This window comes from Oncorhynchus mykiss, chromosome 10, assembly GCF_057628025.1.
Source record: "Oncorhynchus mykiss isolate SJ-2025 chromosome 10, ASM5762802v1, whole genome shotgun sequence".
In the NCBI taxonomy this organism is placed as follows: Eukaryota; Metazoa; Chordata; class Actinopteri; order Salmoniformes; family Salmonidae; genus Oncorhynchus; species Oncorhynchus mykiss.
In genome coordinates this window covers 63834746-63853043 of record NC_143031.1, presented here as the reverse complement: position 1 = coordinate 63853043, position 18298 = coordinate 63834746, and the positions used below count along the sequence as shown (strand labels likewise).

General features: G+C 41.4%; 1 protein-coding gene across 2 annotated transcripts in view; it reads right to left on the bottom strand.

Moving 5' to 3' along the window:
• Positions 1 to 2099: 2099 nt before the first annotated feature.
• The window catches only part of LOC149980150 (uncharacterized), a 24690-nt gene continuing 8491 nt past the window's right edge, over positions 2100 to 18298 (bottom strand). For both annotated transcript variants that reach the window (XM_090187478.1, XM_036934456.2), the window contains exons 4-7: positions 17031 to 17174; positions 16357 to 16468; positions 10621 to 10730; positions 2100 to 4158 (exon numbers count right to left, since the gene is read on the bottom strand). In XM_090187478.1, coding sequence (XP_090043604.1) covers positions 3238 to 4158; positions 10621 to 10730; positions 16357 to 16468; positions 17031 to 17120 — 1233 coding nt within the window. In that variant the 5' untranslated portion in view covers positions 17121 to 17174 and the 3' untranslated portion in view covers positions 2100 to 3237. The remainder of the gene's footprint in view (positions 4159 to 10620; positions 10731 to 16356; positions 16469 to 17030; positions 17175 to 18298) is intronic.

Below are 18298 nucleotides of genomic sequence, written 5' to 3'. Positions count from 1 at the left end.
CTGCAACAGTAGGAGATACATAACATTAACTCACATAACAGATATAGATGAACGTTTATAGAGGAGCACAAACAAATGTCTGATTAGCGGTAACTCCCTACTTACTACCCAGTGACTTTGGAAGGGCTATAGGGAAAGGGCCACAGTAGGGGTTGTTGACAGTTACTGTAGGTCCAACAGAGGAAAGTGCAATTTTTTTATGATAAAACAAGCAGTCTTTTTTTTTTTTTTACGTTCCTAAACAGACTTCCCACAGTCACTGACACCAGTCATTCAATGGGCATCACACGTAATGAGTCCAAATTTTTCACAGAAACTGGACAAAAATAACTTCCAATATATACAGAAAAAGGGAGAACGTCTTGACAGTTTCGCTGCTCTCAAAAGTGATATTTCATAAAACATGATATGCCGCTGGCGAAATCGATACCATAGCCAACATGAGTTACCACTGCTGGGCGATTTTGGAAGTTTGGCGCACATTTTTATATTTTTGTTCTTTATAATTCATCCACTTGACAGGTGTGGCATATCAAGAAGCGGAGTAGTATTTCTTCCTTCTACGAACTGTCACTCAGTAAAAATCTTAGACATTTTTGCATGTTGTGTTTATATTTTTGAGATATACTGAATAAAAATATAAACGCAACATGCAACAATTTCAAATATTCTACTGAGTTACAGTTTATATTAAATAGATTCATTAGGCCCTAATCTATGGATTTGACATGACTGAGAATACAGACATGCATCTGTTGGTTACAGATACCTTAAAAAAATGTAATGTATTCTCATTCTTTGAAAAAGCCTTCTAAACCTCTTAATAGCACAACACTTATCCAAGTCCGATGTGTGACAAAATGGGACGAGACAAACTAAGGCAACTCCAAATTGTGCATTTTTAAAGCGTAATGAGATTATATAAACAGCCATTTCTGCACCGGAAACCAGGATCAGTATCAGGTCTTTGCGCTTGTTGTGACATATTGGTGAATGCCGAATCCTTAAAGACAAATTTATTTAAACACTTCGTTGGGCCTTATGAAAAGCCTACATTATTTAATAATTTACCTAGGCATTTTTGGCAATAGGATAAGCTTTCAAATGATGCCCACCTGATCCAGATTGCGATCTAATATGAACTGTTTTTGGATTGCGTAAACAGTGATGTGGTAGTGGGGATTTAGGGCTGTGTTCCAAGCTTCAGTTACTCAATGGCAAAGCAAAAAAAAAAAAAAATACATTTAATAATTGAAAGCCCTTTCCTTTAGTCATAAGGTTTCATTAGACATATGCTGCAGAAAGTACTGTAAATGTAAAATGCACATAAAATCCAGTGTAATGTTTGGATTCAGTCAGGTAAACCGTGGTGTCCTCATCTTCGGTCTGCATTTCCCCATAATCTCCAGTGTTCCCTTTCAATTACTACCATGGTTATGCATATGCGTCTCATATATCTTCTGCTAGAAATAGTTCCATTTATCGCCAAACATTTACATGCGCACTAATATCCCGTTATTTTTCGAAGATACTCAAGTATTCTGTTTTTGAGTTGAGGCATATAAATTTCACGTCCCGTTTACAATATCCCGGATAAACTCGTATCCCGATTATGAGAAATCCGGCTATGGTTTATGTTGATTTTAGACGGGATACAGTGGCATGTAAAATCGTATGCCGTTTATAATGTTTGTTTTTTTCGCGGTCTGCCAGGCTGAGTTTCACATAGTAGGCTGTCATGGGTGTTGTGTGATGTTTTCACCTGTTTGTCTACAGTTAGATACATGAAGCTTCTCTTGCCATGACTTGTTGCCTTAGAAGACTAAATAAAACTACAGAATAATGGCATAAATCAAATGAATGCATCACTGTTAGCCTATGCTAATATAGTTGACACCTGTAAAGTTGTCTTTTCGACTTCAGCTTCGCTCGCTGAAGCAAGGAGGTTTAGGGACCCGTGGAGAAAACTAAATTCCAAAATAGTGGAAAGATTGTGCCTGTGCAAAATGTCATCAGTAAAGCGGTTTTGTTTTGAGCCCCACATTTTTTGCTAAAACTAAACAGGGTTGAATGTTATTTTGGCATTAATACATGTCACATATCAGTTCATTTTTTATTTTACATTGTTTGCAACAACAACAAAAAATGAGTTAATAAAGCCTACATACAAACATGGTCTCTTTTTTTGCTTTCTTGAGCAAGGCAGCTCCAAAATGCAGGTGTTTCAGCCTAGCTCAGTGCTTTCTGTGGTGGTGGGGCAGCCAGCTGAAAATATGAAGCGTAGGGGTTGGTAATGTTCTCTAGTTGCGCCATGATTGGCTCGTGTTCTGTCACTCATGGACACTACGTCACGGGCAAATCTTAGGGTAGAGCTCGAAAATTCAATCCCCTTGGGTGCTGCCATAGAGTTACATTAGAAGTGCCCAGTTACATGACAATGCCCCTCTGCTTTGTGCAGAGAGGCATTGTCATGCTGAAACAGGAAAGGGCCTTCCCCAAACTGTTGCCACAAAGTTGGAAGCACAGAATCATCAGCACCAGACAATTATTCCTCCTCCACCAAACTTTACCGTTGGAACTATGCATTTGGGCAGGTAGCATTCTCCCTGCATCCACCAAACCCAGATTCATCCATTGGACTGCCAGATGGTGAAGCGTGATTCATCACGCCAGAGAAAGCGTTTCCACTGCTCCAGAGTCCAATGGCGGTGAGCTTTACACCACTCCAGCTGACGCTTGGCATTGCGCATAGTGATCTTAGGCTTGTGTGCGGCTGCTCAGCCATGGAATCCCATTTCATGGAGCTCCCGATGAACAGTATTTGTGCTGACGTTCCTTCCAGAGGCAGTTTGGAACTCGTAGTGATTGTTGCAACCAAGGACTGACAATTTAAGCGCTACGGGCTTCAGCACTCGCCGCTCCCGTTTTCTGAGCTTGTGTGGCCTACCACGTCGTGGCTGAGCCGTTGTTGCTCGTGGCTGAAATTTGATGAATTGACTTGTTGGAAAGGCATCCTATGATGGTGCCACGTTGAAAGTTCCTGAGCTCTTCAGTACGGGCCATTCTACTGCCAATGTTTGTCTATGGAGATTGCATGGCTGTGTGCTCGATTGTATACAATCGGCTGAAATAGCTGAATCCACTAGTTTGAAGGGGTGTCCACATAGCTTTGGTCATGTAGTGTTTGTCAACTAAAGAATGGTTCCCAGATATCCCCTGCGTACATCTCACACACTTCTACGATTTCTTCCCATTGTGGACACTCCTATGTCTGATAAGGTTATTCTGGAAGGAGAAGCTCTTGTAACACAGCTTACACTTGAAGGGCCTCTCCTTAGTGTGAACAGTCTGGTGCTTCTTCACATAGTTCGCCTCAGCAAAGCGCTTCCCACACGTGAGGCAGGCGTACGGCTTGTCGGCGTCCGTCCTAATGCTCGGCCTTACACGTTGTGAACCAATGACACCAGAGGAGGTAGAAGCAGGAGCCACCACCCTCAGGTGGTTAGTCTTCGAGCTCCCTCCTTGACCTCTAGCCATTGTTTGGGTGTTGTTGGGATTGTGTGCTGTGTTATAGGATAGGTACTTCTCGTGGTGAACGTCCATCCTGACCCTGTCTGTATTGGTGGGGTAACCATGAGGTAACTGAGGAAGGCTAGACCCAGATCCAGACTTTCTATGAACCCAGTCACCAGGCATTAGACGAGACTCTGAAGACAGACTTCCTGAAAGACTACCACAAGGAGCATCTCCCACCACGCTCTGAGAAGGCTGAAGCCCAGGGTGACCGGATCTTTTCATCATGGATACTGTGGTGTTTGTATCATAGGAACAGGAGGGTCTATCTCTATCAGCACCAGGCCCTGCTCCATCCCTGCACTGAGACTGTGAAGAGAAGGGTCTGGGCTGCAGACTGGAGTCTCTGCCTCTCTGATGACCACCAGGACTGGGGTTGTTCAGTCCACCTGTCCACTGGTTGTGTTCTATGTGGTGGAGTCTCTCTCCCTCACGGTTGGGTCCTAGTTGCGACTCGGGAAGGAAGAGCAACGGCTCCTGATCCAGGGTTCTGATCCGTGGCCAGGGTTTGTGACCAGCCGCTGCAGAGGTCCAGCCTCTCCCGTCAGCAACATCGGACATCAGCTGGTCTTCATGGAATGCAGACTGTAAACACACATTGAACAGAAAAGCATAAAGGTTTATATAAGAAACTATTTGCTGTACACACAAACATGACATGATATTATAAAATGTTAACCACAGTCAAGCCCATCTGTAACACTGTGATTCAAGTACATAACAATATGGAGTCATTGGATTATTATTATTATTTTTTTAATTTATTTTTTTAAATGTCCACGTTTTGATTCAAGAATTAAGTATAATGTTTTGGTTCGATTGAGATACGGGAAACTCAGTCCCTGCAATGATACAAAAATAACCAAGTCAGTCAGTACAGAGTCAATTTTGTATTTAACTTCAACAAAATGGTCATACACTCAAATAATGTTACAGCACTTTTATTACACAAAACGATACGTGAAGTAGAATAACTCACTATGGCAACACTTCTGTAAATCTGATACCTTCGCTTTGATGAAGTTCATTTTAGAATACTTTGGAAAAGGTTCAACATGACATTACCCACAGCTTCACTACTTTATGTAAAGTAAACATGAATTAAAGAGCCAATGCAGCCGTTTTTTTATCTCCGTATCTAATCATTTCTGAGTAACAATTAAGCACCTTACTGTGACTTTTTTCAATTTAAATGGTAAAAAAAAAAAAAAATAGCTTCTTAGCAAAGAGCAATTTCTCAAGGAAGAATTTAGCTGGGACTGTCTGGGAATGGTCTGAGTGGGGAGGGGAAAACAAACTAATTGTTATTGGCAGAGAGGTTTGGAACTATCTTATTGGTCTATTAACTAGTTTGCCACCAGGCAGGGACAAAACTCTACCCCATCAAAACAGGCAGAAATTTCAGGTGGGCTTTTCAAACAGCTCTTACACTAAAAGGGTATTATAATTTTTACATTTTCACAGTATTATTCTAACATCAATGAGAAAATACATCTAAATCTCTCATGTTTTTGATTGCACTGAGCCTTTAAGGCAGGATCATTTCCCCATTATAAAATATAAACCTATAAGGACACAGATTGTCACCTTTCATCAGTGAAGCATTTTTACAGACATCACACCAACCATCACCATACCTTCTACTCTGCCTCATGATACTAATTCTTTCCTCAGTTCACCTCATCCAGTTCCCCACTACATCTAAAACAACGGAATTAACTACAAACAAACAAGTACTACATCACATGTCACTATACTCTATACGTGGGCCGTGTGAATGTTCTTGTGGTGTATCCTGAGTAGGGTTGCAAAGGGTCTGGAAACTTTCCGGTAAATTTCTTGACATTTTCCATGGATAGCTAAGCCCTGGAATTTGGGAAATGTTGCTTAAATTCATCAAATAAGTTAGCTTATAACAGTGAACCTTTTGTTGTGGGATACACAAGGTAATTCTAGGTCTTGTGGCATATTTTGGTTAAACAATCCCCAATTCAATGGAATTGCAACCCTCTGCATGCCCAGTGCATTCTTCCATCACATGTACAGCTGATTCTCAAGATCTTGCACACTTATGAGACACTATTGAGTCCACTCTACTACACTGTCTGAGCCAAGGACTACATGCTTTCTGGTAAGTTTCGAATACAATACTGGGTGGAGTGAAATATATTTTATATGACATACATGACTTTTTGTAAATAGTAGCCTACAGCAAAGTGTGTTTAAATCCTTTCTAACTTGGTAACAATTTCTGTTAGTTATTTCTTGCCTGTTGTTTTAGCTTGCTTGAGCCTGCTAACTGAGGAGTGTTAATTCACCTCTTTCCATACATTTCATTTCAAAACATTTATCTTACAAAGGAGTTGTTTAATCTAACAGCTTAACTATTTATCTGTACTGTACACGTAATTGTATTTGGGGTTTTCACTCATTTTCTCTAATCTTTACAGGAAAATGCCACAGGCTCTATCTGATGTGTGTAGACATTGCACTGCAACTAATGTAGAAAATACTGTGCCAAATTATGTGAAGAATGCAACAAAGATGCATAATCATCTAGCCAAGTGCATAATCATCTAGCCAAGTGCATAAAGTAGCCAAGTGCATAAAGTTCCCTCAGCGCTCACAACCTCTGACAAAAGTCCTTCTCCTTCTATTCAAGGTGAAAATTATGAATCATACACCTTATCGATAGCAACAGCTCCTGGTCCTCCTGGAATCAGAAGGTTTTTTTATTCAATGGAGGAACATAGTCAGAGAAATGCTGATGAATGTCTTGCTCGAGCAGTGTATGCAAATGGTTCACCTCTGATACATTTCTGAATGTTCTTTGCCCAGCATACACCCCTCCAACCAGACATGCTTTATCTACTCATTTGCGGGATGCAAATGAATTCAACAGAGTTCAAGTGAAGGTCAAGCAAATCATAGAGAAAGCAGACTGTATTGCAATCATCTCTGATGGGTGGTCGAATGTTCGTGGGCAAGGAATAATTAACTACATCTCCACCCCTCAACCAGTATTCTACAAGGGAAAATAGACACACTGGTCTCTACATTGCAGATGAGCTGAAGGCAGTCATCAATGACCTTGGACCACTGAAGCTATTTGCATTGGTGACAGACAATGCTGCGAACATGAAGGCTGCTTGGTCTAAAGTGGAGGAGGCCTACCCTCACTCCTACCCTCACATTCACACCCATTGACTGTGCTGCTCATGCATTGAATATGCTCCTCAAGGAAATCATGGCACTGAAAACAATGGATACACTCTACAAGAGAGCCAAGGAAATGGTTAGGTATGTGAAGGGTCATCAAGTTATAGCAACAATCTAAAGCAAAGTGAGAAGAATAAGAGCACCACATGAAGCTGCCCAGCAACACCCATTGGGGTGGTGTTGTCATCATGTTTGACAGTCTCCTGGAGGGGAAGGAATCTCTTCAAGAAATGGCCATATCACAGTCTGCCGATATGGACAGCCCCATCAAGAGGATCCTCCTGGATTATGTATTTTGGGAGAGAGTGGTAAGCAGCCTGAAACTCCTGAGTGAAAACATCTGAAGTTCTTCAAAGGTAAATTATTTAATTTGATTTGCTTTTCTTATTTTCATGAAAATGTTGCCTGCTGCTAGCAGGGCATAATGCTATGCTAGGCTATGATAAACTTACGTTGGCTGTAAAAGCATATTTTGAAAATCTGAGATGACAGTGATTAACAAAAGGCAAAGCTGTGTCTCAATATATTTCATTTGTGATTTTCATGAATAGGAAGATTTTCTAGGGATATTTATGTCCGCTGCGTTATGCTGATTAGTTTCAGGCGATGATTACGCTCCCGGATCCGGGATGGGTAGTATGAGGGAATTCCCATCACCAAAAGGACATGCTGAAATCAACACCAACGAGCAATGGAGAGGAACCACCATCACTGCCCTGCCATCCCGAGTTCAACGGGCCAGTCAATTGGGCATTTCTGCAGTATATTAGAGCATGTCAAATTCGTGATGTAAATTCCCATTGTAAGATATTGCAAATGGACAGCTGTACGCCTGGTTACCTGAACGGGTTACCAGTAGCACATTTTTAAAATGTTTTTTAATGCCTTTAGGGGAGTGCAAGGGGTCAAGGGCCGGGTAGGGAGCACCCCCCACCCGTGCCCAACCAATAGAGGGCGCCCCTGATCAATTTGGACGTTTTTCCAAAACTCTTTTAAAAAACGAGTCCCACTTCTCTCTCTCATTGCACCAAATTCTTACTTCATATGACTTCCAATGATCAAACATGACAAATAGACCTACGTTGATTCAGGGCTTAACATAGTGATATATATCATTTGGTCAGTATAAATGCCATTTGGACATGGTTCACTGACTTTTGGGTTCGGAAACCGACTTCCTATGTTCAAAGATGGCAAATGGACATAACATCCTGATTTGGTACTTTCAATACTTATGTATGGCAGTTGGACATTTCTTATGCCATTTGGACATGGTTTACTGACTTTTGACTTCCTATGATTATATAATGCAAATGGACAAAACATAGGCGTTATGGACAAACTCAATAAAATAAGACAAAGGTATGTTCACACGGTTATTATATATGTATAATTGACAAAATAATTGAACATTTTTCAGAAAAAAAGTCCAGAAAGGATTTTTTTTTTTTAGAGGTGGTTGTACTTTAGATTTTTTGCTTACATTTTCAAAATTTGACCTGTGGGTCTTGACTTTGTGTCCATTTTCAATTTGAAAATCTACGGCGGAGCGCACTCACCATCTTTGGGATTTTTGTTGTATGACACTTGACATTTGCCATATGCCACTTGCCATACGGTTAGGATGATCTGCCGTCCATTTCAGTGGTATTTGCGATTGTGTATATGTTTCGTCCAATACCAATATGTTGCCATTCATTTTTGTCCATTTCATGGGGGTTTTCCCTTACTATAGTAAAATAACTGTAGTATATACTATAGCAATGAATGTAGTGCTTTTGCAGACTGTAGTATACTGTAGTATTTACACTAGTGTTTTTGTAGGCTGTAGTATTTACGGAAGTGTTTTTGCTGATATTACTGTAGCATTTACTATAGTGTTTTTGTTTTATTATCTTTGACATAAAGGTTTAGGTAGGTAGAACTGGGGTGTGAACGGATAGTTAAGCGCTTCTGCTCTTTTCGATAACCTTTAGGGAACACAGTGCCTTCGGAATGTAGTCATATCCCTCGACTTTTTTAGGTTACAGCCCTTTTCTGACATTTATTAAATAGTTTTTTTCCCCTCATCAATCTACGCAACAATTCCCCATAATGACAAAGCAAAAAATGTTTTTTTACATTCTCTAGTTTTTTTTGCATATGCTTAGCTCTATTCTGTTTCTTTTTATCCCAAAAAACTCCCTAGTCTTTGCGGATGACAAGTAAATCTATAACATGATGCAGCCACCACCATGCTTGAAAATATTTAGAGTGATACTCAGTAATGTGTTGTGTTACATTTGCATCAAACATAACACCTTGTATTTTTGCAGTTTTACTTTAGTGCCTTATTGCAAACAGGATGCATGTTTTGGGAATATTTTTTATTCTGTACAGGCTTCCTTCTTTTCACTCTGTCATTTAAGTTAGTATTGTGGAGTAACTACAATCTTGTTGATACACCCTCAGTTTTCTCCTAGCCATTAAAATCATTAACTGTTTTAAAGTCACCATTGGCCTAATGGTGAAATCCCTGAGCGGTTTCCTTCCTCTCCGGCAACTGAGTTAGGAAAGACGTCTGTATCTTTGTCGTGACTGGGTGTATTGATACACCATCCAAAGGGATATTCATTGTCTGCTTTTGTTATTTTTTACCCATCTACCAATAGGAGCCCTTCTTTGCAAGGCATTGGAAAACCTCCCTGGTCTTTGTGGATGAATTTGTGTTTGAAATCCACTGCTCGACTAAGGGACCTTAAAGATAATTGTATGTGTGGAGTACAAATTAAGTAGTCATTCAAAAATCATGTTAAACACTATTATTGCACACAGAGTGAGTCCATGCAACTTATTATGCGACTTTTTAAGCAAATGTTTACTCCTGAACTTATTTAGACTTGCCATAACAAAGGGCTTGAATACATACTGATTTAAAACATTTCAGCTTTTAAATTAGATTTTTTTTGTGTGTGTGGGGGGGTACTTTTTACCCCTTTTCTCCCCAATTTTCATCATATCCAATTGATAGTTACAGTCTTGTCCCATCGCTGCAACTCCCGTGTGGAGTCTGGAGAGGCAAAAGTAGAGAGCCATGCGTCCCCGAAACACGACCCCGCCAAGCCGCACTGCTTCTTGACACACTGCTCGCTAATTCCAGAAGCCAGCTGCACCAATGTGTCGGAGGAAACACCGTACAGCTGGCGACCGAGGTGACTGTGAATGCACCCGGCCGCCACATGGAGGAGTCGCTTGAGCGCGATTGGACAAAGACATCCCGGACGGCCAAACCCTCCCCTTACCCGGGATTGATCCTGGATCTGCAGTGCCTTAGACTGCTGCGCCACTCGGGAGGCCCTTTAATTTTGTATTAATTTCTAAACATTTTCTAAAAACATAATTCCACTTTGACATTATGGGGTATTGTGGGTAGATCAGTGATCAGTGACTGAATCTAAATTTAATCAATTTTAAATTCAAGCTATAACAACAAAATATGGAAAAAGTCAAGGGGTGTGAATACTTTCTGAAGGCACTCTACTAGAATTACAAAACTGTAGTGTTTTTGCAGGCATTAGTGTTTATTGGGTGGGAAAACACTGTAGCACCTCACGATTGAGGATACAACAGTGTGTAGTATAGTATTTTACAGTATACTACAGTTTAATACAGACATCTATACTAAGTATTTTAGTATTCTATAGTAAACTGTAGTCTTTTTTCATTTGGGACTCAGTCAGTCTGTTGACTAAATTCAGTTGTTGTTTTGTGTTCGACTGTCTGTTTCTGATTGTGGCTAACAGTGTTGTTCTCCAGCCCAGAGTTGAGGACTCTGTCCCATCCACTGACCTCCACTATCTCGTCCTGCTCAGTGATATGGTCCCCTGAGCCTTTGGCTGCGCCCGGCTGGGAATCCAAGATGGCCGCCCAGTCTCCCTTGTTAGGCTCCAGCCAATCAACTGCAGGAAGAGGTTACAAAATAGACATTTACAAACATGGCAGAGAACTCTAAATATGGCGTTTAAGTCAATTACCTGGTCAAGTACAACTCTGGTTCATCCTTGGGAGCAATTTTCAAAAGCCTGAAGGTACCATGTTAATCTGTACAAACAATATTACGTAAGTATAAACACCATGCTCCAAAACCAGCGTAAAAAAGCCAGACTACGGTTTGCAACTGCACATGGGGACAAAGATCGTACTTTTTGGAGAAATGTCTCCTGGTCTGATGAAACAATAATAGAACTGTATGGCCATAATGACCATCGTTATGTTTCGAGGAAAAAGAGTAAGGCTTGCAAGCCGAAGAACACCATCCCAACCGTGAAGCATGGGTGTAGCAGCATCATGCTGTGGGGGTGCTGGGATGCAGGAGGGACTGGTGCAATTCACATCAAGAGGAAGGAAAATTATGCGGATATATTGAAGCAACATCTCAAGATAAAAACTTGGTCACAAATGGGTCTTCCAAATGGACAATGACCACAAGCATACTTCCAAAGTTATGGCAAAATGGCTTAAGGACAACAAAGTCAAGGTATTGGAGTGGCCATCCCAAAGCCCTGACCTCAATCCTATAGAAAAGTTGTGGGCAAAACTGAAAAAGCATGTGTGAGCAAGGAGGCCTACAAACCTGACTCAGGTACACCAGCTCTGTCAGGAGGAATGGGCCAAAATTCACCCAACTTATTGTGGGAAGCTTGTGGAAGGCTACCCAAAACGTTTGTCCCAAGTTAAACAATTTAAAGGCAATACTACCAAATACTAATTGAGTGTATGTAAACTTCTGACCCACTGGGAATGTGATGAAAGAAATAAAAGCTGAAATGAATCACTCTCTCCACTACTATTCTGACATTTCAGATTCTAAAAATAAAGTGGTGATCCTAATTGACCTAAGACAGAGAATTTTTACTAGGATTAAATGTCAGGAATTGTGAAAAACTGAGTTTAAATGTATTTGGCTAAGGTGTATGTAAACTTCCGACTTCAACTTTATGTGTGTTTTGTATGTAAACATAAGATGTATTGATTTTATTTTATGAATGAAGAAAACATAGCCAGGCGCATCACTATTTCCACTTAAGATCTATTACTGTATGTAGGCTATATGTAGAGAGGCGAGTGTAGAGAGTATAGAGATATTGTTATCCACGTAGGCACCAACGATGTTAGGATGAAACAGTCAGAGGTCACCAAGTGCAACATTGCTTCAGCGTGTAAATCAGCTTTAAAGATGTGTCGGCATCGAGTAATTGTCTCTGGCCCCCTCCCAGTTAGGGGGAGTGATGAGCTCTACAGCAGAGTCTCACAACTCAATCGCTGGTTGAAAACTGTTTTCTGCCCCTCCCAAAAGATAGAATTTGTAGATAATTGGCCCTCTTTCTGGGACTCACCCACAAACAGGACCAAGCCTGGCCTGCTGAGGAGTGACGGACTCCATCCTAGCTGGAGGGGTGCTCGTATCTTATCTACCAACATAGACAGGGCTCTAACTCCACAATGAAATAGGGTGCAGGCCAGGCAGCAGGCTGTTAGCCAGCCTGGCTTAAGCCTGATTAATTTACTGTGTTAAATGAGGCCTCACCTCCTGGTTACATTAGTGACCATCTGAGGTGTTGCTAACATTTACCATAGCAAATTTCAATTTACAAAAAAAATAAATAAATGAAATTTTTGTCTTTTGAGCTTCTAGTCATGAAATCTATGCAGCCTACTCAATCACTTTTTATAGCTACTGTTTAAAGGCCTCCTGGGCCATATACAGCATTCCTCATTGAGTTCCCTGAATTCCTATCGGACCTTGTAGTCATAGCAGATAATATTGTAATTTTTGGTGACTTTAATATTCACATGGAAAAGTCCACAGACCCACTCCAAAAGGCTTTCGGAGCCATCATCGACTCAGTGGGTTTTCAACATGTCCAACATGTCTCTGGACCTACTCACTGTCACAGTCATACTCTGGACCTAGTTTTGTCCCATGGAATAAATGTTGTGGATCTGAATGTTTTTCCTCATAATCCTGGATCCTGGACTATCGGACCACCATTTTATTACGTTTGCAATTGTAACAAATAATCTGCTCAGACCCCAACCAAGGAGCATCAAAAGTTGTGCTATAAATTCACAGACAACACAAAGATTCCTTGATGCCCTTCCAGACTCCCTCTGCCTACCCAAGGCCGTCAGAGGACAAAAATCAGTTAACCACCTAACTGAGGAACTCAATTTAACCCTGCGCAATACCCTAGATGCAGTTGCACCCCTAAAAACTAAAAACATTTGTCATAAGAAACTAGCTCCCTGGGGCGGCAGAGTAGCCTAGTGGTTAGAGCGTTGGACTAGTAACCGGAAGGTTTTTTTTAATCAACACATATGGACATTATTTATATTTATGTATTTATAATACACTCCAATGGCACTCCATAATACACTCCAATGGCTCCAAAGTTGCAAGTTCAAATCCCCGAGCTGACAAGGTACAAATCTGTCGTTCTGCCCCTGAACCCACTGTTCCTAGGCCGTCATTGAAAATAAGAATTTGTTCTTAACTGACTTGCCTAGTTAAATAAAGGTAAAATAAATAAAATAAATACCCGAGCTCTGAAGTAAGCTTCCAGAAAATTGGAACGGAAATGGCGCCACACCAAACTGGAAGTCTTCCGACTAGCTTGGAGTATCGAAGAGCCCTTACTGCTGCTCAATCATCCTATTTTTCCAACTTAATTGAGGAAAATAAGAACAATCCGAAATGCATTTTTGATACGGTCGCAAAGCTAACTAAAAAGCAGCATTCCCCAAGTGAGGATGGCTTTCACTTCAGCAGTAATAAATTCATGAACTTCTTTGAGGAAAAGATCATGATTATTAGAAAGCAAATTACGGACTCCTCTTTAAACCTGCGTATTCCTTCAAAGCTCAGTTGTTCTGAGTCTGCACAACTATGCCAGGACCTAGGATCAAGAGAGACACTCAAGTGTTTTAGTACTATATCTCTTGACACAATGATGAAAATAATCATGGCCTCTAAACCTTCAAGCTGCATACTGGACTCTATTCCAAATAAACTACTGAAAGAGCTGCTTCCTGTGCTTGGCCCTCCTATGCTGAACATAATAAACGGCTCTCCATCCACCGGATGTGTACCAAACTCACTAAAAGTGGCAGTAATAAAGCCTCTCTTGAAAAAGCCAAACCTTGACCCAGAAAATATAAAAAACGATCAGCCTATATTGATTTTTCCATTCCTCTCAAACATTTTAGAAAAAGCTGTTGCACAGCAACTCACTGCCTTCCTGAAGACAAACAATGTATACGAAATGCTTGAGTCTGGTTTTAGACCCCATCATAGCACTGAGACTGCACTTGTGAAGGTGGTAAATTACCTTTTAATGGCATCAGACCGAGGCTGTGCATCTGTCCTCGTGCTCCTAGACCGTAGTGCTGCTTTGGATACCATCGATCACCACATTATTTTGGAGAGATTGAAAACCCAAATTGGTCTAAACGGACAAGTTCTGGCCTGGTTTAGATCTTATCTGTCGGAAAGATATCAGTTTGTCTCTGTGAATGGTTTGTCCTCTGACAAATCAACTGTACATTTCGGTGTTCCTCAAGGTTCCGTTTTAGGACCACTATTGTTTTCACTATATATTTTACCTCTTGGGGATGTCATTCGAAAACATAATGTTAACTTTCACTGCTATGCGGATGACACACAGCTGTACATTTCAATGAAACATTGTGAAGCCCCAAAATTGCCCTCGCTAGAAGCCTGTGATTCAGACATAAGGAAGTGGATGGCTGTAACCTTTCTACTTTTAAACTCAGACAAAACAGAGATGCTTGTTCTAGGTCCCAAGAAACAAAGACATCTTCCTGTTGAATCTGAGCATTACTCTTAATGGTTGTACAGTCGTCTCAAATAAAACTGTGAAGGACCTCTGCGTTACTTTGGACCCTGATCTCTCTTTTGACGAACATATCAAGACTGTTTCAAGGACAGCTTTTTTCCATCTACGTAACATTGCAAAAATCTGAAACTTTCTGTCCAAAAATGATGCAGAAAAATTAATCCATGCTTTTGTTACTTCTTGGTTAGACTACTGCAATGCTCTACTTTCCGGCTACCCGGATAAAGCACTAAATAAACTTCAGTTAGTGCTAAATACGGCTGCTAGAATCCTGACTAGAACCCCCAAAAAATTATCATATTCCTCCAGTGCTAGCCTCCCTACACTGGCTTCCTGTCAAGGCAAGGGCTGATTTCAAGGTTTTTACTGCTAACCTACAAAGCATTATGTGGGCTTGCTCCTACCTATCTATCTGATTTGGTCCTGCCGTACATACCTACACGTACGCTACGGTCACAAGACGCAGGCCTCCTAATTGTCCCTAGAATTTCTAAGCAAACAGCTGGAGGCAGGGCTTTCTCCTACAGAGCTCCATTTTTATGGTATGGTCTGCCTACCCATGTGAGAGACGCAGACTCGGTCTCAACCTTTAAGTCTTTACTGAAGACTCATCTCTTCAGTGGGTCATATGATTGAGTGTAGTCTGGCCCAGGAGTGTGAAAGTGAACGGAAAGGCTCTGGAGCAACGAACCGCCCTTGCTCTCTCTGCCTGGCCGGTTCCCCTTCTTTCCACTGGGATTCTCTGCCTCTAACCCTATTACAGGGGCTGAGTCACTGGCTTACTGGTGCTCTTTCATTCCGTCCCTAGGAGGGGTGCGTCACTTGAGTGGGTTGAGTCACTGATGTGATCTTCCTGTCTGGGTTGGCGGCCCCCCTTGGGTTGTGTCGTGGCGTGGATCTTTGTGGGCTATACTCGGCCTTGCCTCAGGATGGTAAGTTGGTGGTTGAAGATATCCCTCTAGTGGTGTGGGGGCTGTGCTTTGGCAAAGTGGGTGATGTTATATCCTTCCTGTTTGGCCCTGTCTGGGGGTATCATCGGATGGGGCCAAATTGTCTCCTGACCCCTCCTGTCTCAGCCTCCAGTATTTATGCTGCATTAGTTTATGTGTCGGGGGGCTAGGGTCAGTTTGTTATATCTGGAGTACTTCTCCTGTCTTCTCCGGTGTCCTGTGTGAATTTAAGTATGCTCTCTCTAATTCTCTCTTTCTCGGAGGATCTGAGCCGTAGGACCATGCCTCAGGACTACCTGGCATGATGACTCCTTGCTGTCCCCAGTCCACCTGGCCGTGCTGCTGCTCCAGGTTCAACTGTTCTGCCTGCGGCTATGGAATCCTGACCTGTTCACCGGACGTGCTACCTGTCCCAGACCTATTATTTGACCATGCTGGTCATTTATGAACATTTGAACATCTTGGCCATGTTCTGTTATAATCTCCACCCGGCACAGCCAGAAGAGGACTGGCCACCCCTCATAGCCTGGTTCCTCTCTAGGTTTCTTCCTAGGTTTTGGCCTTTCTAGGGAGTTTTTACTTGCCAACGTGCTTCAACACCTGCATTGCTTGCTGTTTGGGGTTTTAGGCTGAGTTTCTGTACAGCACTTTGAGATATCAGCTGATGTACAAAAGGGCTATATAAGTCAATTTGATTTGGATATGCATTTCTCCCTTACCCTGCTCCCCCATCTTTAGTCCACTCAGCAGGTCAATGCTCTCTGGTTCATCTTCTATTGTCTCCACTTTGACTATCAGCAGATCAGGCTTCCCATCCTCCATGTCTACTGACTGTAAGAGATACAGAGTGAGAGGATGTTGGATCAAGAAATCTGATATGAGCACCCTGCTATAGAGCATCTTCTGATTGGGCAATGAGGGACTGCTATGAGTACAATGCAAACATGTTAGTTGATTTGATAATGTGACACTCTTTAAAGTGATGAATCAGATGAACTTGTGGATACCATTATTGTCTCTGTGTCCAGTATGCAGGCAGTTAAGTGGTCATTTGGCAAACCAAAGCTAACTAGCTTGCTAGCTGTGCCCGAAGACTTCCAGTGTTTGCCTTTAATTAAGCTAGTTAGCACTCGTTCACAAAATTACCTCTGATTTATCAAAACCTTAAAGGGAAGTTAAAGGCCTTGGTCCCACACTTAAAACAAAATGAATCAAGACCTGGGCCCTTATTCACAAATAGAAGGAGTGTTGATCTAGGATCTTTCCAAATAGTCTTATTCATTATGATCTGAAAGGCAAAACTGATCCTAGATCAGCACTCCTACTCTGAGAGGTTTTGTGGATACGAGTCCTGACCGAATACCATTCAGACAGTAGTTCATAGTGGACTCACCTCAGTGAGACTGTGTGTGGTCCTGTGCCTCTCAGTTGGTTCCTCTGTGGGTTCGGGAGGAGGTGTAGTCTGGTTGTCCTCCATGACCATGGTCCTCTCAGGGTTCCCCAGACCCTCCTCCTTCACCAGAAGCACTTCCTCCTCCTGGAAGAGACAGGTGATACAGATTACACAGACATACACTCCCTCAGATATGTACACACAGATAATAAACACACTTTCAACATGGAGTGTTTACCCATCCCCACTACATTTGAGTCCTATACTGTAGTTACAAAATGACTATTGTTGTTAAACTCATCATGGTGGACATAAATATGATGTTGTGGGTAAATATGATTCAGCTAAGATAAGTCAAAAGTCAGACAGACCTGACTAAACCATTTTGACGTGTAGAGTAGAGGTTTGTTAGTGTGTGAGTACATAGTAATATTTAGTAAGTCTATAATGGTTATAAAGCACTGTTGGGTGTATGCAGAATAGGGTGAGATCAGATGTGATGTACACTAAAGAGTCTAACTTGTCTCCTCCATCTACACTGATTGAAGTGTATTTAACATGTGACGTCAATAAGGGATCATAGCTTTCACCTGGTCAAGTCTGATCCCTTATTGATGTCACTTGTTTCAATCAGTGTAGATGAAGGGGAGGAGACAGGTCTTAGGCAGCATTTTATGCTCTGAGACAACTGACACATGGATTGTGTTTATGTGCCATTCAGAAGGTGAATGGGCAAGACAAAAGATTGAAGTGCCTTTGAACGGGGTATGATAATAGGTGGCCAGTTTGTGTGAAGAACTGCAACGCTGCTCGGTTTGTCACGCTCCAGTTTCCCGTATGTATAAAAAAAAATTCAGGTACGTACACACAGATAATACACTTTCAACATGGAGTGTTTACCCATCCCCACTACGTTTGAGTCCTATACTGTAGTTACAGAATGACTTCATTGTTGTTAAACCCATCATGGTGGACATAAATATGTTGTGGGTAAAAATAAGTCAGCAATGATAAGTCAAACAAACTTGACCAAACTATTTTGACATGTACAGTAGGTGTTAGTGTAGGTATATTTAGTAATTGGTAGCCAATAGTTAAGTCACAATTGTCCATAAAAAAATTTGAAAAATAAACATTTATCTTAATTTAAGGTTAGCATTCGGTTTAAAATCACATTTGAAGTGAAATTGTAGGTGGGGTTTAGCCATAATTCTGACTTTTGATTTAACCAATAATACACATTTCATCACCAGCTATGAAGCAGAATA